At 67.4% G+C, this 19,502-nt stretch overlaps 1 protein-coding gene and 2 long non-coding RNA genes across 17 annotated transcripts; 2 read left to right on the top strand and 1 right to left on the bottom strand.

Moving 5' to 3' along the window:
- The first annotated feature begins 87 nt into the window (after positions 1 to 87).
- On the top strand, positions 88 to 2,536 carry LOC130836578 (uncharacterized). The gene is made up of 3 exons (XR_009049181.1): positions 88 to 658; positions 1,445 to 2,009; positions 2,409 to 2,536. It is a non-coding gene; the product is annotated as an uncharacterized LOC130836578 (long non-coding RNA).
- Positions 1,545 to 19,089, bottom strand: ABCA7 (ATP binding cassette subfamily A member 7). 14 transcript variants are annotated; one of them, XM_057708836.1, is made up of 47 exons: positions 18,995 to 19,089; positions 17,863 to 18,052; positions 17,683 to 17,776; positions 17,349 to 17,490; positions 17,131 to 17,249; positions 16,919 to 16,995; positions 16,536 to 16,616; positions 16,095 to 16,305; positions 15,873 to 16,012; positions 15,507 to 15,623; positions 15,153 to 15,320; positions 14,795 to 15,012; positions 14,328 to 14,504; positions 13,758 to 13,980; positions 13,449 to 13,670; positions 13,169 to 13,370; positions 12,708 to 12,818; positions 12,304 to 12,475; positions 11,811 to 11,942; positions 11,572 to 11,711; positions 11,228 to 11,365; positions 10,865 to 11,049; positions 10,703 to 10,775; positions 10,214 to 10,416; positions 9,921 to 9,969; positions 9,603 to 9,707; positions 9,372 to 9,526; positions 9,025 to 9,149; positions 8,844 to 8,942; positions 8,379 to 8,666; positions 8,104 to 8,202; positions 7,810 to 7,987; positions 7,553 to 7,722; positions 7,007 to 7,184; positions 6,682 to 6,797; positions 6,258 to 6,402; positions 6,044 to 6,167; positions 5,554 to 5,683; positions 5,362 to 5,482; positions 5,227 to 5,289; positions 4,118 to 4,389; positions 3,747 to 3,888; positions 3,094 to 3,228; positions 2,915 to 3,018; positions 2,503 to 2,595; positions 1,793 to 2,033; positions 1,545 to 1,691 (listed from the first exon to the last, which is right to left on the bottom strand). In XM_057708836.1, the coding sequence occupies exons 2-47, from the start codon at positions 17,926 to 17,928 to the stop codon at positions 1,545 to 1,547; spliced, it is 6,690 nt and encodes a 2,229-aa protein (XP_057564819.1). In that variant the 5' UTR covers positions 17,929 to 18,052; positions 18,995 to 19,089. The 14 variants fall into 14 exon arrangements, with proteins under 14 accessions (XP_057564819.1, XP_057564830.1, XP_057564826.1 ...); XM_057708847.1 differs by having other exon boundaries at positions 4,118 to 4,224; XM_057708843.1 differs by having other exon boundaries at positions 4,118 to 4,224; positions 8,104 to 8,136.
- LOC130836577 (uncharacterized) lies at positions 4,169 to 9,071 on the top strand. Of its 2 annotated transcripts, XR_009049180.1 has the most exons (6): positions 4,169 to 4,230; positions 5,583 to 5,685; positions 6,048 to 6,327; positions 7,309 to 7,579; positions 8,136 to 8,211; positions 9,004 to 9,071. It is a non-coding gene; the product is annotated as an uncharacterized LOC130836577 (long non-coding RNA). The 2 variants fall into 2 exon arrangements; XR_009049179.1 differs by lacking the exons at positions 4,169 to 4,230; positions 5,583 to 5,685 and having other exon boundaries at positions 5,726 to 6,327; positions 8,864 to 9,031.
- Positions 19,090 to 19,502: the final 413 nt, after the last annotated feature.

Below are 19,502 nucleotides of genomic sequence, written 5' to 3'. Positions count from 1 at the left end.
CGGCGGCCAGGCCCACGTGACAGGCCCAGCCCTCATTGGCGGGCGCTTCCCCCCACAGGAAAAGGCCTCCGGAGGCGGTGGCTCGGGCCCGCCCCGGACCCTCCCAGCCCCAGCCTCAGCCTGCCCCTCCGCACAGTGGGCTTGAAGGTGGGGTCCCGGGCCCCGCCCCCCGCTTCCGCCTGCAGGAGCTCTGCGCGCGCGCACGTTGCCGGAGGTGCCCCCACCGGGTCCTGGCGCCCCGGGCAAGCCCCCGGCAGGCACACGGCGACTGCAGGGACCCTGAACCCCACTCGGCCGCACCCAGATGCCCCCAGGAGTGCAGACGCGGAGCTCGATGACACGCGGGGACGCAGACCTGGACACGTGCTCAGGAGCCACCCAGCTCCGCAGATGCAACAGATACCCCGGATGCAGACACCTGCCCTCCAGTCCTCCCACCCTACGTCCTGTGGCGACCCGCCTGCAGACCCCAGGGCCTGGGCGGCGCAGGGCATAGCGGGTGTCCTCCCCCCCATTCCACATTCCAGGGACACGCACGGACCACAACACGACCACGACGGCGGGATAGCTGGCCCGCAGCCGGACTGCTAACACTTCCGAGGCCACCACACCGCCTCCCCCCTTCGGTGGCGTGGCCCCCAGATCTGGGGCGTCAGTGGTGGGTACAGCTCCCCCCGCCCGCCGACCACATCTTCTCTTTGAGCCCCCCAGTCGGAGCCCTCTCCCCTCCCCGGATCTTCCTCCCCTCCCCTTCCGGAGCCCCACCCCCCACCCCCAAACCCCAGCCCCTCCACCCCCCCCCAACACGGGCCCCCACTGACCTCAGCAGGGATGGGAGGATCCCCAGGGCACAAGGCACGCAGGCCACAGCCCTTCACGGCAAACCCGGCTCTCCAGACCCGGGTCCATCCACAAACCCAGCCCAGAAGCCCCTTGAGGGTTGTCTGCCCACCACTCATTGCCCTGGAGGCCGGGATCAGGGGGCGGGGGCGGGGTGGTAGTCTTCTGGCCTGGTCAGGCAGCCTGAGGTCTGGGCCACCCCTGCTGGGCTCCTGCACCTGCCCCAGACATTCCTGAGCCCTGATCTCACGTCCACTTCATGGCCATGTACTCCCAGGTACCGCCCTCAGGGACCAGAACCACGTGGGCACTTGGGGGCCCAAGGACCAGCGTCCAGGCTCTCAGGAAAGGCAAGCCTGCATGGGAGACACGCCCCAGCCCCCCAGAGACCTTCACAGCTGGGAGTCCAGTCGGCTGTAGCCGGCTTCTCACCTGCACCCTACAGGTGGCATCTGTGTCCACAAACCCACTCGTGCACACACCCCAGGCCAGGCCCGGTATCCAGACTCGTACACAGAGAACCATTTTTGGACAAGCATGCAGCCTGGAGCACGGACACATGTGCACAGAGCTTCACACCACGGCTTCTCTTTATTTCCTCCAGGGCAGCGACCCCTCGGGAAGTCTGGGTCCAGCTCCAGCCCCTCTGCCCTGCCTTGGTCACTCCCGGGGCCTCCCAACAGCTCCCCGGAGAAGGAGGAGGCTCAGAGCACCGTCTCGGCCACGCTGTGGTCGTCCAGGAACTGGGTGATGAGTCTGGGGGACTGCGGGCCTGGCACAGGGTCCGCACCCGCTTCTCCCACCGGCTCGTCTTCCTCCTCCCCCTGATCCTTGGAGAAGTACAGGAATACCTAGCGGTGGGCGGCCCAAGGAAGCAGGAGGGGAGGTCAGCTTGAGGGCTTGGCCCCCAGCCCCACCTTTACCCCCAGCCCCATCCTGGGGCTGCAGTCACCTCCTCCAGCGTGGTCTGGCTCACAGAGAAGTCCTCCACGCCGTGCTCCGGGCCTCGCGCCGCCAGCTCTCCAAAGACGAGTGCCAGGGCACAGCACCCTCCCGGTGGCAGCTGGAAGCGCAGGCGGCCACCGTGCGCCTCCCGCAGCTCGGCCCCCGGGAACGCCGCTGCCACGAAGGCTGCCGCAGACTTGGACCGCGACAAGGGCACCCGCAGGGTCAGCGTGTGGCCAGCCCCGAATCTGGGGGTGGGTGGGTGGGTGGGTGGGCGGGGCCAGAGCTACTGCACCTGCACGGGGCCCGCCTGTCCCTACCGCCCGCCCACACCACCCTCCAGCTCCCCTCTAGCCTCACCCTTTCACCTGGCTCCTCTTGACCCCCTACCCACTACAGCTGTCCCCAACCGCCGCTGGCCCTCGCCCCGCCTACAGGCGCACCCCTGCTCTAACCCTGCGTCTCCCAGGCCCCGCCCACGCAACGCCACGCCCCAGTCTAATCTCCGGGCCACGCCCACTTGCCGGACCCTCTTGTGTCTCCGCCCATGGACCCACTCTCCCCCATCAGCCCTCATCCCCCGCAACCCCGACGGTCCATGAGCCTGTCTCCTCCCCGCTTAGAGCCAACGCGGCGGCGCTTGATCTCCCCTCCGGCCCCACCCACAGCCCACCGCGAGCTGCCTGCACCCAGGCCGCGAGGCCTCACCCCGCTCACCTGCCCTTGAGGTGCTGCGCGCTGCCCAGGCAGCGGAACCGCCCGTTCACCATGACGGCCAGACGCGTGCAGAGCGCCTCGCACTCTTCCATGCTGTGGAGCGCAGCACCGCGAGCTCAGGCCAGGCCTGGACCAGCGCGGCCGGTGCGGGGCTGCCCCTGCTGGGGACCCTCACCCTCCGGCTCTGGACACTCCCTGTCGGGCCCAGGCTGCTCTGTTCCCCGGGCCGGGTGCCACCACCACCACCTCCGTGTGTTCTCCCACTGGGGCCTGGCATCCTCCCCCAAAGGCCGGACCACCCCATCCCGTGTGACCCCGGGCTCCGACAGCCTCTCGCTCGGGCCCGGTCCACCTTTCTCCCCAGGCTGGAGCACCTGGGCCCGCAGGCCCGGGCGTCCGGTTCGGGGCGCACCTGTGCGAGGTGAGCACCACGGAGCGGCCCTCCCGCACCACGGACAGAAGGCTGTTCCAGAGGAAGCGCCGGGCGCTGGGGTCCATGCCGGTGGTCGGCTCGTCCTGGGAGCGCGGAGATGCTCAAACGCGGCCCCACCCCTCGCCCCCGCTCCACCCCCCCATCCCCAGCACACACACCAGAAAGACCACGGCTGGGTCCCCCACCAGAGCCACGGCTGTCGCCAGCTTCCGCTTGTTGCCACCGCTGTAGGTGCCCGCGGGCCGGTCCGCATACTGAGGGAGGCCCAGGCGCCCCAGGCCCGAGCTCGCCGTCTGGGGCCGGACCGGGTGGGAGGGGCGGAGCGAGGATGGGGAGGGCAGGGTGCGAGTGGGGGGACCAGAGTGAGCAGGAGGGCCGGAGTGGGGGGGGCAGGGTGAGCACGGGGGAGGTGAGTGGGGGGGCGAGGGTGGAGGTAGAAGCTAACTGAAGAGGAGGAGGCGGGGCGAGGGCTGGGCGGGGCCGCTACCTGGGGGCGGGGCCAGGGTAAGGAAGAGGCTGGACCTGGCCGGGGGCCACAGGGAAGCCCAAGCTGGACATGAGAGTGGGCGGGGCCACGGGCGGGTCAAGGAGGGGAGGGGCGGGTCCCGAAGCAGGGAGGACACTGGGGAGGGGAGGCGGACCCAAGGGAGTGTGCAGGAGCCGGGGGCGGGCGGGGGCGGGGCCGGAGGACCAGGCGTGGGGGCCCCGGAGTCAGGCCGGGTCCGGGGAGAAGCAGGGCAGGCTGTGGTCCAGGGGTGAGGCTGCAGAGGCTGCAGACGGGGACCGGAGGGTTTGGTGGGAGAGGGGTCACCTGGGCAACCTGGGCCTCGGGGACGCCTCTCAGGCGTGCGAACAGCTCCAGGTGCTCGCGGCCGGTCAGCAGCTCGAAGATGGCGTCGGACTGAGGGCAGTAGCCCATGCGGCGGTGAGCTTCGGCCGGTTCCCGGGCCACGCTGGGGATGGCGGGTGGGGGACGGGAAGCTCAGGGAACTGGCTGGGCCGCGGCCACGCTGGGGGCAAGCAGGGGTCTCAGGGCTCACCCTCCCTGGTAAGGGAGAGGAGGTGTCCCCGGGCCAGGTTCACCATGCGGGGTGTGGGCGTCAGGGACTCCAGGCCAGCCAGACCCGGTCCATGCCCGCGAGAGCGGGAGGATGGGAGGGACAGGGCTCTGGAGCCCCTCACCTGTGGCCTGACAGCACCGCCTCGCCCCCGCTGGGCAGCGTGTCCCCGGTCACCATGCGGAACGTGGACGTTTTCCCCGCTCCGTTCACGCCCAGCAGCCCGAAACACTGCAGGTACAGACAGCACCCACAGAGGCCCGGACCCTTGTCCCAGCATTTCTGATTTCTGGGGTGGGTTTCTCTGTTTCCACTTGGAAGGCTGTGGGCGAGGGGACCCCTGGGGCAGATACTAGGGTGTGTGGGCAGGCGTGAAGCTGTCAGGTAGCGGGAGTGCTGGTGGGCACACAGCATGGGTTTAATCAACCCCGGTACTCAGTAGGTGTCCTATAAGGGTCACACGCAGCCAGTGCTCTGTAAATACTGGGGCAGATTTCTGAACGTCTCCTGCCATGCGGTGGGTACCCGATGGCAACGGCACCCGGTGAAATTCATGCTGCGTGCACAGTCAGCCCACGGTGCAGAGGCCGGCTGCACACAGTGGGCACTTGCTAAAGACTGACTGCAACTGACACTAACACACACGTGTGTCCACAGGCGTGTGCCAGCCCTGGGTAGGTGGCCCACAGCAGACAAGTTTGCAGGAAGTAATTGCTTGAATGTGAATTGGTACAAAGCAGGTGTCCACTTAATTTTGGTTGTTAGCAAGTGCTTGATATGTATACAGTATGTATACAGTAGAGGCTCCATAAATGCCATTGGTGCTTGATAAAAGTTGATCCTCACAAAGGTGATGGCCAACATGTTTTAGTACACAGAGGGCTCGACAACACTTCAGTGTATATAACTGGTACTCGATAAGTGCTGCCACATAGTAGGTGCTTGATTAAGGTAACTGCACATGTATGGGAGCCCGACAGGAGCTCAGTGATACATCTGTCCTCCCTGGGGTCTTATTATTAATACCTTATTGCACACAGTAGGGTTAATAAATGTAAGCACGCAGTAGGTGCTTAATGAGATTTGTTGGCTCAAAATAGGAGCTCAAATATTGGCAGCCAGTAGGTGCTCAATAAAAGTCAGCCAATGCACAGTAGGTGCTCGGTAAAGGGCAACAGGCACACAGTAGGGCAGCCTCTCACCCCTGCCCCAGCACTTCCACCCTGGACTTACCTCGCCAGGGGGGATCCCCAGGCACAGGTGGTCAACAGCCGGCGTCCTCTGCCCAGGGTACACCTGGGAGGGATGCGGGTCCATGAGAAAGGCGGGTGGGCCAGGGGAGCCCACCACCCAGCGCTCTGCACCCACCTTGGTCAGGTCCCTCAACACCAGCACGTCCCCCTGGGTGGCTCCTCGCAACACCCGTTCCCGCTCACGTGCCACGTCCTCATCTTCCTCTCCCGGGGGGGGCAGTGGCCTCAGTTTGGGTCTGAGGACAGAGACGTGAGTGGGCCCAAAGCCAGACCCCAGCCCCTGCCCCCCCACCCGGTCCCCACTGACTGTGGCAGAAGGCGGTTGCGGTGTTGCAGCAGGAGCGTAAAGAGGAGGAAGACGGGCCCCTGTATCAACATGGCCAAGAGGTTCTTGCCGACCACCTCCCAGCGCAGGGGTGACTGGAACTGCCCATCTCCTGTGAGGGCACGAAGGAGGGACTGGGTCATTTGGGGGGCTTGGTTTCTGGGCCTCTCCCCATTTAGATCAGCTTGGGTCCTTAAGGGAAAGCACCAAGCTGAATACACCACTCAGCTGGGATCTAATTGGCATGGAAAACAGTGGCATCACCACCTCCCTTATTTAGGGGCTTAGACCTCTTGCAATGTGACCAAATGGAATTGGCTTTCATGGCTGCTTTGCTACCCCTCTAGCTTGGCCTACCAGCCCTTGGGGGCCACCTAAGACCCCCAGTTCTCTTCTTGGGGGCTGCTGTGTGTCCCTACTCTATAGAATTGACTCTCGCCTGGCACTTCCCCATCTGGAGGGACGTTCTCACCTAGGCGCTCAAAGGCGTCGGCCATGGCCTGGTTGCGCACCATGTCGATGAGCCCCCGGCCCAGGCAGAAGTGAGGGAAGACAAGGAACACCCGTTTCAGGATGCGGCTCACCTCCTGCAGCTTCTGCTCAGGGGCAGGAGGAGGAGGCGGGTCAGCGGCCGAGGCGGACCCCCAGTGCAGCCCCAGCCCGAGGCCCAGCCCCGTGGGGCCCACCTGATCAGAGAAGAGCTCGAGCACGAAGGTGGCCATGCTGCCGTTGATGCCGATGAAGAGGTTGACGCAGGTGAGCACCACGTAGGCCGTGCTGGGCACGGAGAAGACGAAGGAGGCTGGGTACATGAGCGGCGTGACGGACCAGCTGAGGGGTGACAGGGGCTGTGGTGACTGCCAGGCAGGGGCTGAGCAGCCCTGAGAGGAACGCAGAGCTCCCCTCCCAGAGTCTGTGCTGCAGGCCTCTGTAACGAGGGGCAGGCCAAGATGAGCTTTTAAGGCCGCCTCGGCACACCGCGGAATCAGATCCCACGTGGGGTCACCCAAGGCTTCCGTACCCTCTCCTCAGCAGCCACTACAGAGCCCCATCTCCCTCAGCCGTCTTGGGGGTCAGTGGGAACGAGCGCTGCGGGGCTGGGGGCCTCACCCGTACAGCAGTAGCAACAGCAGCAGGGCAGGCAGGTTGGCGGGCGCCACGTACGCCCTCTGCTGGAAGGCCAGAAAGATGAGCGCCACGATGCACGCCGCCACCAAGTAGTTACACTGCATCGGAGGCAGCAGGGACCCCCCTCAGGGTGCAGGAGCAGGAACTGGCAGCCTCAGCACCGTGCCCCACCCTGACCTCCCTGTGCTTCGGGGAGCGGGACGTGAGGTCTCCCACGATCCCCGAGACGTCACGCCGGCCAGAAAGGGCCGGGAGGGGCCGCGGCCGGTGGGGGCGGGGCCCCCACCCCTCCAGGCAGCCCCCGCACCATGTCCCAGAGAAAGTTGCCGAGCCAGTAGAGAGTCGGAGGCAGGCCCCCCACGCACTGCAGGTGTTTGGCTCGGGTGACACGCTCGTCAATGAGCACGAGGATGAAGCTGGCCGGGACGAAGGACATGGCGAAGACCACGCAGATGGAGACGAGCACGTCCACCGAGGAGGCCATCCTGGGGGCGAGGGCACGGGAGCTGCTCAGGGCGGAGACGCGCACACACCCCGCCGATGGGGGACGTCCCCGGGGCTGGGCACGGATGCGGGAGATGGCCTGAGCCACCGCGGGTCCTTCCGCAGGGAGAGGTGGTCCTGATCTCTAGTAGGAGGACAGCGGATGTGACGAGGAGGTGCGGGCAGCTGGGGGAGACTGGAGCCTGCGGAGCCTGACGACGCCCCCTCACCCTGGCGTGGGGCGCGGAGAGGGGCGGTTCCCGTTCTCCGCTCACACAGCGAGAGCACGGCGGAGCATAAGGCCAGCGCCCCCCACCCCAGACGACGGGGAAACCCACGGAGGCACGGGGACGGGGGCCAGGGGACTCACAGCGCGGCCTCGGACAGCTGCTCCTTGGTGAGGTTCAGGGGGTGATTGAGCGTGGTGATGCTGTGGGCACGGCGGGCGGGGCCCGGCGGCAGGCGGGCGCGGACGAGTGCGTTGTTGGCTCGGTTGACAAAGGCCACCATGGCGTGCCAGCCCTTGTTGTTGAACCAGATCTGGGGTGGGGTCAGGGCCGAGGGGTCAGCGTGCGGGGGTCGGACCTGCCCCCAGCGGCGCCAGCCCGCCACCCTCCCCGTTCCCACCTTGAGGCCGTCCCGCGTGTCCAGACCGAGAGCCCACGCTGTGAGGTTGTTCAGGACGCGGTCGAGGGCCCCGCCCGGCTGAGGGCTCAGCAGTGCCCTCAGCTCCTGCACGGAGCGGGCCACCTCAAGCCCCGAGGGCAGGCCCGGGTCTCGGCCCCCCAGGGAGAAGCCCCCGTACCTGCGGGGCAGTGGAGGCAGGGGGGCGGCTGAGGGGCAGGGCGGATGGGCCGGCGGGTCCCCTAGCGGGCAGGCAGAGGGCACAGGAAAGGAACCCAGGCGGGCGGCGCTCCTCACCTGACCTCGTTCACCCATTTCTTGGTCTTCAGGCTGTGGGAGAGACAGACACACAGCCTGAGAGGTGAGCGGACAGAGACGGCGAGGGATGCTGGGGAGCTGTGCCGGGTGAGATATGTAAACAGGGTGAGGCGTGGGGGCCCCCAGCAGGTCCCAGTCAGGGGCCCCAGGCTGCGCATCGCCCCTCCCCGCCCTCCGCCAGGAGCGGACCACGTCCCCCACCCCCCGAGGAGCCACGCTGCGGCCAGGCACGCCGAGTCCAGGGCCGTGCTCACCCCTGGCGCACCAGGCGCGGGTAGGTCTTGACCAGGAAGTCAGACAAGTTCCGGCCTGTTAGGTTCTGGACCACTTCACCAGAGCTGGTTGCTGCCTGGGGCGGCGGGGGGCCTCCGGCCGCAGCGGGACAGTTGGGCAGCAGGCGGCGGGCACCAGGCCGGCTGCACTGGCAGGCGGGGGATGGAGACTCCGGGGTCCAGTTGCCGCTGGCCAAGACCTCAGCCACGTCTGCAGGAACCTCAGGCACCGAGAACTGGCAGGTGGCAGGCTGTGCCCGCGCAGGTGCCCTGCAGGGTGGATGCAGGGGCTAGGGCACCCTGCTCTCAAGGCCCCCAGAACATGGAGGTGCCCAGCTCCCACGTCAGCACGGGGGATGCCCCAGGGACCCTGAGGTCCACTGGCCAGAGCCCAGACAGGGAAACCGAGGCCAGAGAGGAGCGAGGTCCAGGCTGGCGGGCCCTCACCTGCTGGCGTTATTTTTCAGGTAAGGCTCCTCCAGTCCGGCCTCCTCTAGCAGCGCCTCGAGCAGGCGGGCACGTTCAGGGTCCCCCGGGGCATCCTCGCTGCATGTAGGGGCGCAGGATCAGAGCTGTACTCACAGGCCCCTGGCCCTCCCACCGCCAGGCCCCTCTCCTCTGCACCCACCTGAAGAAGGACACTTGGGCACCGTACATGCTGGGACTGAGCCGCAGAGCCGGGTAGTATCCGAAAGGAGGCACAATGAGGCTGAAGACTAGCGCCAGGCCCACGAAGAGGGCAGGCAGCAGGATCTGAAGGACCCGCCCATCAGCTGCTCTGCTGGTCTGCGCTTCAAGTTTGCCTGCACCCTTCCCCGCTCCCACTCTAGAACCATCCATGGCTCCCCAGCGTTCTCAATAAAAGTGTTCAGGATGGGAGACACTCCTGGGGTCAGGCGTTGGAATTAGGTCACAGAATGGAGCTCAGGAACCCAGGGTCCCCCCCACGCCTCCCTGCCGCCTAGCCCCCCTCACCTGTGCGAACAGGCCACGGCGGCTGCGGCGGGCAAGCAGGAAGCGCTTGAGAAGCAGGGCCCGGAGCTGCTGGCGGGTCAGTGCCCAGCCCTGCACGCGGCCTACGGCGTCTGGCCCGGAGCCCTGCAGGGCCTGTGTCTCGGGGGCAGACCCAGCTGTGGGGGGTGGGGGGGTCAGTGCTCATGCCCTGGGGACCAGGAGGGGCCGCAGGGCCAGGTGGGGACAACTCACCCAGCCCCCCATTCTCCAGGGCTGACTCCTCGGGCAGGATCTGGAGCTGCGTCATCCTGTTCGGGTGAGCCGTGCCCGCGCACGGGTGCTGTCTAGGCGCACCACCTGCAGAGTCACCGGCGTCGGGGTCAGGGGCAGGGTCAGTGTTCAGCCTGGGGTCTGGGCGGACGTCAGGGCTCGCGACGGAGGGGTCGGGAACCAGGGATGGAGGTCAGGGCTATGCCTTGGGCCACAGCAGCCAGGGATGGGGACCGGATCTCAAGTCAGGTCCGACTCTGGACCAGGGTGAGGGGTCAGGACAGGGACCTGCGGCCGCACCCTCTGGGCCTGTGTCCACAGCACAGTCCTCCACCACCTTCAGGAAGATCTGGGGAGACAAAGGAGGGGGCTCAGAGCCTGGGGACACACAGGAGTGAGGGGGACTCGAGAGCCACCACCCGCGTATACTGGGGGTCCCCAGACCTCCCCGAGGGCCTCAGAGCCCCAAGGCCCCTGCGTGTGCGCTGCCTCCGGCCTGGGCCGCCCAGCTGTCCACAGGCAGCCGCCCCCTCATCCTTCCAGGCACCCCCTCCTCCAGGCAGCCCTCCTCCCACCCCACCCAGCAGCCACACCTCCTCCAGGCTGGTGTCTGAGATCCCGTAGCTGGCCAGCCCCAGCTCCCCCAGCCGCTGGTCCAGCTCGCAGAAGAGCTTGGCGAAGCTGCCGTCCACGGCGCCCTTGTAGGGCAGCGCCAGCGCCAGCTCGTGTGGCAGCTCCTCGACCAGCCGGGCCCCGGGCACGTGGCTCTGCACCAGGGCCAGCAGCCGGGCCGCACCTGAGTGAGCAGCCAAGCACGTCAGGGGCCCTGGACGCGTGGGCAGCCCTGGCTCCTGCCGCACCCCTCCCGGCCCCCCTGGGGAAGGGGCTTGGGTACCCCATGGGGGACCTGTCCCTGAGGGCAGAGGAGGTCAGGATTAAGTACCCAAGGGCAGGACTTGACCTGGGGTCAGAGCCAGAGTCCGCTCAGGACCAGAGGTCGGGGTCGGGGTCCAGCCCAGGGCTGTGAAGCCGTGTTGCCCTGAACATCCACCGGCCCCTGGCTCTCCCACCCCCGCCCTCACCGGCGGTGCTGGCCTGGCTGCCCGCCTCCCTTTTCTGTCCTCCATCCACGCTGTCCTTCAAGTCAGTGTCGCCCTGCGAGCAGAGGGGCACCAACAGCCATGGCCATCAGGGCTGGACAGAGCCTTGAGGGCCAGGGGTCAGAGGTCAGCTCCAGCCCTCACCGTTTTGCTGGCAGCCAGGGCCTGGGGACCCTTCACGAGCGTCAGGTAGTATCCGGAGCCCAAGTGACGCCTAAGGAAGAGCGGGGAGCCACAGCAGCACAAGCGACCGCCCGCCACCACTGCTACCCGGTCTCCCAGGAGCTCCGCCTCGTCCAGGTGGTGGGTGGAGAGGATCAGTGTGCGACCTGGATGTGGGACCCAACCCACACGTGCCATCAGGCTGCCCAAGCTGTGGTCTCTGCCCCATGCGTTGAACTCCTACTCATCCCTCAAAACCCCACCCCTCAAAACCTCTTCATCAGAAAAATCTTCTGGCCCCTCCAGCAGCATCCAGGGGAACCTCAGGCTACCCCCAATTCTTACCTTCACGGTATTTGAGCAGCAGTTCCCAAATGCCTCGACGGGAAGCGGGGTCCACACCAGCTGTGGGCTCGTCCAGGATGACCACTTGGGAGCCACCCACAAAGGCAATGGCCACTGAAAGCTTCCGCTGCATACCGCCTGGGTTGGGACAGGGGTTGGGATCTCAGCAGGACCCCCAGCCCCCACACGTGGGCAGGGCTGCCCACCTTCTCCCTGTGCCTTTCCCTAGCCATCTGCACCTCAGTGCCCGTCTCCTCTGGTATCCCACCATCCTCGGATAAAGCCCTGGCCCCCTCCCCAGCCTCATCTCCGCAGATCCAGAGGCTGTCCCCGGCTGGGCTCACCGGAGAGGTGGCGGGCCTGTGCCTGCCGCTTGGGGACCAGCCCCACGTCCTGCAGCAGACGCTTCTGCTCGGAGCCCACGGCAGCTGCACTCAGACCCTTTAACCGCCCGTAGAACCAGACGTGCTCATCCACAGTCAGCCTGTGGCCACGGGCGAAAGACAGGGTGGCTACCATGGCGGGCAGAGTCCCAGAGCACACCCAGCCCCCACTGCGATGTCCCAGGCCCACGGAGACGCACATGTCAAACAGCACGTTGTACTGCGGGCAGACGCCCAGGTGAGGCCGGATGGCTGCCATGCTGGACCGGACATCGTGGCCCAGGACACAGGCGGAGCCAGCAGTGGGTGGAAAGAGGCCACTCAGGATGGACCTGGGGGTGCGGGGGTCTCAGAGCAGCTGTTTCTTCAGCGTGGGAGACGGAGGCTCCCGGAGAAGAGGCACCAGCAGGTATAGAGCACCTACTGCATGCCCAGACTGAAGGGGTATTATGTTCCCATTTTACAGGGGAGGGAAAACGAGGCTCAGAGAAAATTCTTATCACCTGCCTATTGTGTGTCCAAAGTGCACTTGTGGGGGTGGGGGTGTCCTACTGTCACTGAACAGACAGGCACCTTCCGGCCCCAGATGTCTTTCCCCTTGAACAGGTGTGCAAGCTGAGGCCTGGGGAGGGGAGCCGGCAGGGGAGGAGCTGGGGGGAGGAGCGGGGGAGCAGGGGACCAATGGGTGCTCACAGCGTGGTCGTCTTGCCAGCCCCATTGTGGCCCAGGAAGGCAGTGATGTGGCCCTGGTAGAAGTCCAGGCTGAGCCCGCGCAGGGCCGGCTGCGGTTTGCCAGGAAAGCGCTTTTCCAGGCCCCGTATGGAGACCCCCGGTATCAGGCCAGGGGGCGCGTCTTCCACCAACACTGGGGAAGGAGGGCGCACTCAGCCACGGGGGCCCTCGGGGGCCTGGGGACCGTTCAAGCTGGTCTGTGGAGTGAGGGACTTGCGGGGCTGGGGTCTGTAGGGGTTAGGGGAGCCGCAGGGGGCTTGGGGAACACAGTGGGGTCCAGAGGACAGGATCCGCGGGAATCTGGGTTTGGGGCGGGGCCTGGGGATCCAGACAGCAAGTGGGTGCTGAGCTTTCTCGGGCCTCACCCTTGGGGTCCTGTGGGGCAGGGGGCGGGGCGGGACCCTTGGGGGTTCCAGGCCCAAACCAGTAGCTCCTCCGAAAGGGAAAGGTCCACGGTTCGGGGATCCCGTACTGGCCTGTGGGGAGCGGTGCTCAGTTACCCCTTGAACCCACCAGGAGGCCCCGCCCGCCCCAGGCCGTCCCTTAATCGCAGCCACCTGTGCGCTTGTGCGCAGGTGCCAAGAATCCCCACCCTCTCACCGAGGCTTCCAGGCCCCTCAGCCCCGCCCCATCCCGGGCCCCGCCCCATCCCGGGCCCCGCCCCATCCCGGGCCCCGCCCCATCCCGGGCCCCGCCCCATCCCGGGCCCCGCCCCATCCCGGGCCCCGCCCCATCCCGGGCCCCGCCCCATCCCGGGCCCCGCCCCATCCCGGGCCCCGCCCCTCAGCCCAGCCTCCCTTGCGCCTGCGCGCCTCTTAGGGCCCACCTGGGCACACGGCCTCCAGGTACCAAGTGGCGAGGCCGTAGAGCAAGGCATCGAGCAGCAGAAGGCCCGAGACCTGGGCCAGGCTGAAGACATCGGCTGTAGGCCCGGTGCCCACATTGTGCCACTGCGCGCCCTCGCCCTGCTCCTCCAACAGGGCCAGGCTCTCGCAGCCGAAGCCGAAGGCCACGGGCGACAGAAGGCTCTGCGGGTGGGTGGGCGGGTGGGTCAGCGAGCCCCCCAACCCCCGCCACTCCCGCCCCCCAGGAGGCCCGGCTCTCACCGCGGCCAGGCGGCCGCCCACAGGCAGCTGGTCCCGCCAGGCGACGCACAGCACGTAGGGCAGATAGAGCACGAAGTAGGCGAGGCCCCCGCAGGCGGCCGCCAGGTTGGCGCGGGAGAAAAAGGCGCTCAGCAAGAAGCCCTGGACCACCGTGGCCACGGCGAAAGCCGCCAAGAACAGGAAGAGCACCGCCGGGTGGCTGTAGGGGAGGATGTCCCCGACCTGCGGGAGGCAGAGGCCGCTGGAGGTGGCGCGCGGGTTCGCCCAGGGACGCCCCGCGCACCCATCTGGAGCGGGGAGGGCGCCCACCTTGAGCAGCAGGACCAGCAGCGCGGCGCTGAGCAGGAAGGGCCCGAGGCAGCTGAGGAACCAGCCCAGCCACAGCACCGCGCCGCTGAGCCCCATGGCGCGCATCGTGGAGCGCAGCCGCGTCTCCTTCTCCCGCACCACAGCCTTCACGGTCAGCGCCACCGAGTAGATCCAGGCCAGGGTCAGGAAGAGCGGCAGGGAGCGGCCCAGCACGCGCAGGAACCTGGGGCAGTGGGCAGCTGAGGTGGAGGCCGAGACCCCGCGCCGCCCCCACCGGGCACGACGCTCCGCGCCCTGGGATCCCAAGGTGCGGCCAAGACCAGGACATTCGCCCTCCCTTGTCCTCGGACCCCCGATGGCGCCTGGGGCTCCGGCTGTCAGGCCACGTTCTCCCTGCTCCCGGAGACCGCGGACCCTTAGGAATCCCTGCTTCCCCCGCCACGAGTCACGCGGAGCGGTCCCTCTAAACCGGAGCTCTCGGCCTTGACTGCATGAGTATTCCCAGCGGAACCCAGGCCCCACCCGAGACCCGGGACCTAGCATCGGGGTGGACGGGCGAGGGGCGCTCACGCGTCGTCCACGTAGCACGGGTAGGGCATCTGCTGCAGGTAGAGGCCGGCGCGGGGGGCGGCGCCGGTGAGCACGCGCACGGCCGCGCGCTCCAGCAGGTCCTGCAGGTACACGAAGCCGCCCCACACATAGCGCAGGTCCATCAGCGGGTCAGCGGCCGGACCGGGGTCCCAAAACCTGAGGGGAGGGTGGGCGTGGCTGGGGCCTGCCCATCACAATTTTAGCTCCGTCCTCACCTGGCTCCTCAATTACGCCGACCTAGCCCCACCTGCCGAGCGCTCTAATCTCCTCGCAGAAGGCGTAGACCCCGCCCACCAAGCCATCGGCCACGCCCCTCACGCCATCGGCCACGCCCACAGGGCCCCAATTGGTCTCAGGAGTCTTGCGCTCCAGCTGCCAAGGTCTCCGGCAGGTGGGAGGCTCCCTGGCCTCCCCGTTCTCTTGGCCCCGACCCACAAGGCCCCCACCTGTCCCTGATCTTATTGGTTCTTGTGACGTCATCGATGTCCATGCGGATCTTGATGCGCACGTGGCCAGGGCCTGGGGACTGCGCGGCCTCCGGGGAGTCCTCGGGCCCCAGGAAGACGATGCCGGCCCAGAAGCGGTGCTCAGGGAGCAGCTGCAGGGCCCGCTCCACCAGGGCGGCCTCCGAGGGCGCCGCCTCCAGCTTGTCCAGGGTCACGCACTGCGGAGGGGCCTGGGCGTGGGTCCGAGGTCCCAGGGTCCTCCCCTGGACTGAGGGCCGAGCCGTGCTACCTCCTAGGAGTCCCACCGCAGGGCTGCCTCTCCCCTCAGAGAGGTTTCCCCGGGGGGACGGCCCCTCACCTCCATCACGCGGCCCAGCGTGCCCACCAGGTGCCCCACATCAGCGTGCGCCTCCCGCCAGCTGTAGCCACCACTGCGGGGGTTCAGGAAGGCAAGGAGGGCGTCCCCCTGGGCCCGGCTCCCGGCTCCCGGCTGCCTCCTTCCTTTGTGCTGGATCTGCAGGAGCCTCTGCAGGGGGTCGGGGAAGGCGGGGTCTACATCAGCATGCAGGGCCCGTCACCCCTCCTCCCCTCCCTGCGGCCAGAGCTCACCATGGATACCACCTCCCACCTCCACAGGCTGGCCCAGAAGGCCCTGCCCTTTGCCCAAATCCTCAGCAGGGGGTGACCCTGCTGCCCCGCGTGCTGGGCTCACCTGCAGCATGGCGACATCTGCGCTGTCGTTCACGAAGCTGAAGAGCCGGGGTCCCAGCAGCCCCCACACCTCCTGGATGTCCTTCAACAGGGCCAGCTGCTGGAAGGTTCGGTTCACCTGCAGGAGGTGGGCACCCAGGTCTATGCCAGCCTTGCCTGTTCACCACCCTCCCCTCCTGCCGCCTCCGCTCTGCTCCTTCCCGAGCCTCTGAGTGCTGCCGGCCACCTGGCAAACTGCTACTTCCTCTAGCCACCGCTTCCCGACCCAGCCCAGAGGCAGCCGGTCTCCTGGCCAGGGCCCTCCCACTCTGGCCGGGCTCTCTCCCCCGGGGCTGAGGCTGAGACCCAGGACCCCGTCCACCATCACCTGGGCCATGAGCTGCTGGGTGAAGGGCGTGTCCGGGGCGAAGAGTATCTTCCCCAAGACCAGTGGCTTCAGGCGCCTCCAGAGCAGGCGGGACAGGGGCTGGGTGTCCAGGGCCCCCATAAGCTCAGCGCAGGTGGGGCCTAGAGTCAGGGGAGAGGCGCGCCATGAGGGCCTGTGCCACGTCGCGGGCCCACGTCCCGGGCTGGGACACCAGTCACTCACTCAGGCTGTCGTTCGGCAGGGCCCGCGCCGGCTCCGGCCCCACCAGCTCCTTCAGGTCACTGGCCTCATACCAGTTGAGGGAGGGCCCACCGGGCTTCCTGGGCCCCCTGGTACTGCAGAGGGCTTCTGCCAGGGCCTCCAGGGGGCCGCCTGGCCCCGGGGGCCTCCGCAGCAGCGCCCACAGCTCCGCCAGGCTGGGCAGCTCCAGGAGCTGCAGAGGGGTCACCAGAGGGTCCGGGCAGGCTTCCCTTCCACGTGCCCCCCGCCCCCAGCCTTAACCAGGGCAGGGGACTCCGCCAGCAGCACCCTCTCCCTCTTTCTGCCCCAGTGCCCCCCGAAACTTACGAGGATAGGTGCCTGGGGCTGCCCCGTCACCTCCCCCTCCAGGAAGCCCACCCTTCTAGTGTCCAGGCTGGGGCGGAGGCTGCACAAGCCTCTTACCTCCTGGGCCAGGTCCTCTGCTGCCTCCACAAGGCTGACCACGGACTCCTGGGTCTGGCCCAGCACAGACCCGAGGGATTCCTGGCCAGAAAGATGACAAGGTGACACTGACGTTCAGTGATGTCTCGCTGGGGGTCTAGCACTTGGCCAAGTTCCCAGGGGGTCCATACTATCACAGGCCCCATTTCACAAACGGGGAAACTGAGGCTCCCAGAAGCACGTGGGCTTGTTCAAGGTCTCAGGGTTGGCATCTGAGGAATCTGACTCGGGGCACTAGGGACGGTCCAGGCAAAGGCCTGGCGGCTGGCCCACGAGGGACAGGGCGGGACTCCGTGAGACCAGCGTCCCGGGCTCCGCCTGGTCTTGCCCCGCCCCCACCTCACCCCTTGCAGCAGTGTCCCCAGCAGCTCAGTGGCCAGGGACGATCCCTCCTTGGGCTGGTGATTCAGCCGAGGCCAGGCTGAGGGAGTAAAGCACGGAAGCCCAGGATCAGGCAAACCTTAACCGGAGACACGCCCCACCCCGTGCTGCTTTCAGCGCCCAGCAGGTGGGGGCGCAGAGCCCAGCCCCGCCTGCCCGCGCCCGGCCTTCTCACCTGCCCCCGCTCCGCCGGCAGTACTGAGCGCGGGCATCAGCTTCCTCAGGCTGGCCAGCAGCCTGCGGGCCCTGGGGCCCCCCAGCACAGTGCGGGCATCTGCCAGGAGCCGGGAGACCCTGGGGACAGAGAGGGCGGGGCGGCGGAGCTGGGCGGGGCGGCGGAGCTGGGCGGGGCCCCCCCGCACCCGGCCGCTCCCGCCGCGGCTGCAGGCTTACAGGGAGTCCTTGAAGTTGCTGAGGACGCCGGGCTCCTCTGCGGGCGTGGGCCGCGGGAAGCAGGTGTTGTTCGCATTGCAGATGAGGCCCTGCAGCCAGGGGACGGTGCCCGCTGACGGCAGCGGCTTGTTGGGGAAATGGCCTGCGGGAGCGGGGGAGGGGTGGACGCCGGGCGTGGGGTTCTTGCCTGAGTCCCCACCGCGATCACACCCCCGGCGACAGCAGAGTGCCCCCTCTCAGCCGTGATTCGGGTGCCCGGTCTGGGCCCCGGTGCATCGGGTGGCCATTGCTGACCCTAAGCTTAACCCCAAAGTGCTGGACGCTGCGGGCTTACATTCATGCTGCTCGAGTGGGGGGTGGGAATGGCGTACGGCCACCAGGATGCAGAAGAGAAAGAGCGGCCACATCAACTCCACCAAGAGCTGGATCTGCGGAGGCAGAACAGGCGGAGGGAGTGGGGGGCTGCGGGGGGCGCCCGGGCTGCCCCGCCCTGGCCCACCTGACCGGACATTACCGGCTGCCTCCTGCGATACAGGAAATTCTTCCAAAGCAGCAGCAGCAGCTGCGTCCCGAAGGCCATGGTGGGAACGGACAGGAGACAGGACGGAGGGGTCAGGCTGAGGACGCCCTGTGTGGCTGCGGGCGACTCCCTGTCCCTCTCTGAACCTCATCGTCTATTCCATTGCGCAGAGTTCCTGGAAGCTCTGCTTAGAGCCAAGAAAACAGTAGGCGCTTATTAAAAGGGGCTCTTGTCTCCTCGGAGGGGCGGAGTAAGTAAGCCAATGGGAGCCCTGCCCGAAGCCGTCCTAGCATCTGATTGGTTGCGGGGGCCAGGGCTGCAGCTGGGGGTTCCCAAAGGTGATCAATTAATCCTGCGGGGGGCGGAGCCTAAGCTTAACTCTTTCCTCGCCAGGCTCCACCCTAAGCTTCCCTGGGGGGCCTCCAGGTCCTGTCCCCGGCCTCTTCCCTAACCCGGGGAAGCATTCCCTTCCCCCCGCCGCCCCGCTCTTCTCCAATGAAAAGAACGAGTATTTTACACGACTGGCTGGAAGAGGGGCGACCCCAGGCCCCCAGGGAGACCGGCAAGTCACCCAGCTGGAGGCGGGGCCCCAGCTCTGCTCACACGCCTACCCACCCCCCGTAGCATTTATCACTCAGAAGAACCACAAGATCCAGAAAATGAGTAAGGAGCAGGGGCGGCGAGGGAGGCTCCTGGAACCAGCGATTCCTGATCCGGTCCATGCTTGGAACTGTCCAGCCTGGCCTGCTTCATCATTGTACAGATGGGGAAACTGAGGCCGCCAGAGGGGCAGGGAGCGGACCCAGGACCGCTCACCCCCACTCCAGGACTCTCCTTTACAAGCGGGACCTGCGGGGAGCAGCCTCAATGTCTCCATTGGGAAAACGGGGCAGAGAGCTTAGCGGCGACGTAACGGGGAGAGCGGCTGCATGCCCACCCCCACCCCCCCGCGGAGAATTAGCGGTCAATTCTGCCGCCCCCAACGACCCCCGGCAGGGAGTGAAGGTGCGTGCAAGTCTGGACTTGGGCCGCACCCCTTAATTCCTACTGAATTTGCCGCGCCACCCATCCGCACCCCCACATCCTCGAGTCTCAGGGCCTTCCTCTCTCTCTGGGACCCTCTCACCGTTGCAGCCCCCAGCTCTTGCCGCCTTCCCTCCGGCCCACAGCGGCCGGGAGAGCGGCTCCTTTAAGGGGAGCCCTCGCAGCGGGCGCGGCGCCCCCGCAGCGAACCGTACCTGGCGTCCGGCGCCGGCGACCGCGCCCAGGCCCTGCCCAGCCCCGCCCCGTCCGTTCCCATTGGCTTCCATGCCCGCCACTCAGAGACCGGGCCATCCGGAGCCGCGCGCGCCGACGGAGGAGGCGGGGTCGCAGCCGGGAGGTGCCGAGCCGGGTTTCTTAAAGGGATCGCTCGCCTCTTGCTGCATCACCGCGAGGAGGAGGGGCGCCCGGGTCACCCCAGGCGGGTTGGCCTCCGGACACACCGGCCAGGCTGTCTTCCCACGTTGCATAGCCGCCTGCAATACCGCAGTTCCCGGTCTCAGGAGGCCCCTTTCTCCCCACGCTCCCCAGGGGGACGCCAGTCCTAGCCAAACTCGCCCTGGGACTCCATCTGTCCATCCAGAAAACAGGGG

Source organism: Hippopotamus amphibius, chromosome 15, assembly GCF_030028045.1.
Source record: "Hippopotamus amphibius kiboko isolate mHipAmp2 chromosome 15, mHipAmp2.hap2, whole genome shotgun sequence".
In the NCBI taxonomy this organism is placed as follows: domain Eukaryota; kingdom Metazoa; phylum Chordata; class Mammalia; order Artiodactyla; family Hippopotamidae; genus Hippopotamus; species Hippopotamus amphibius.
Note: the sequence above shows the minus strand (reverse complement) of the source record. Positions and strands in the feature narration are given on the sequence as shown.

Coding starts and splice junctions, on each gene's coding strand:
- ABCA7 (XM_057708834.1), bottom strand. CDS start 17,928: ATGGCCTTCGGGACGCAGCTGCTGCTGCTGCTTTGGAAGAATTTCCTG. Junction 10,776..10,864: donor CCCTGGCTGCCAGCAAAACG/GTGAGGGCTGGA, acceptor CTCTGCTCGCAG/GGCGACACTGACTTGAAGGA. Junction 6,168..6,257: donor TCGAGCTCTTCTCTGATCAG/GTGGGCCCCACG, acceptor GCCCCTGAGCAG/AAGCTGCAGGAGGTGAGCCG.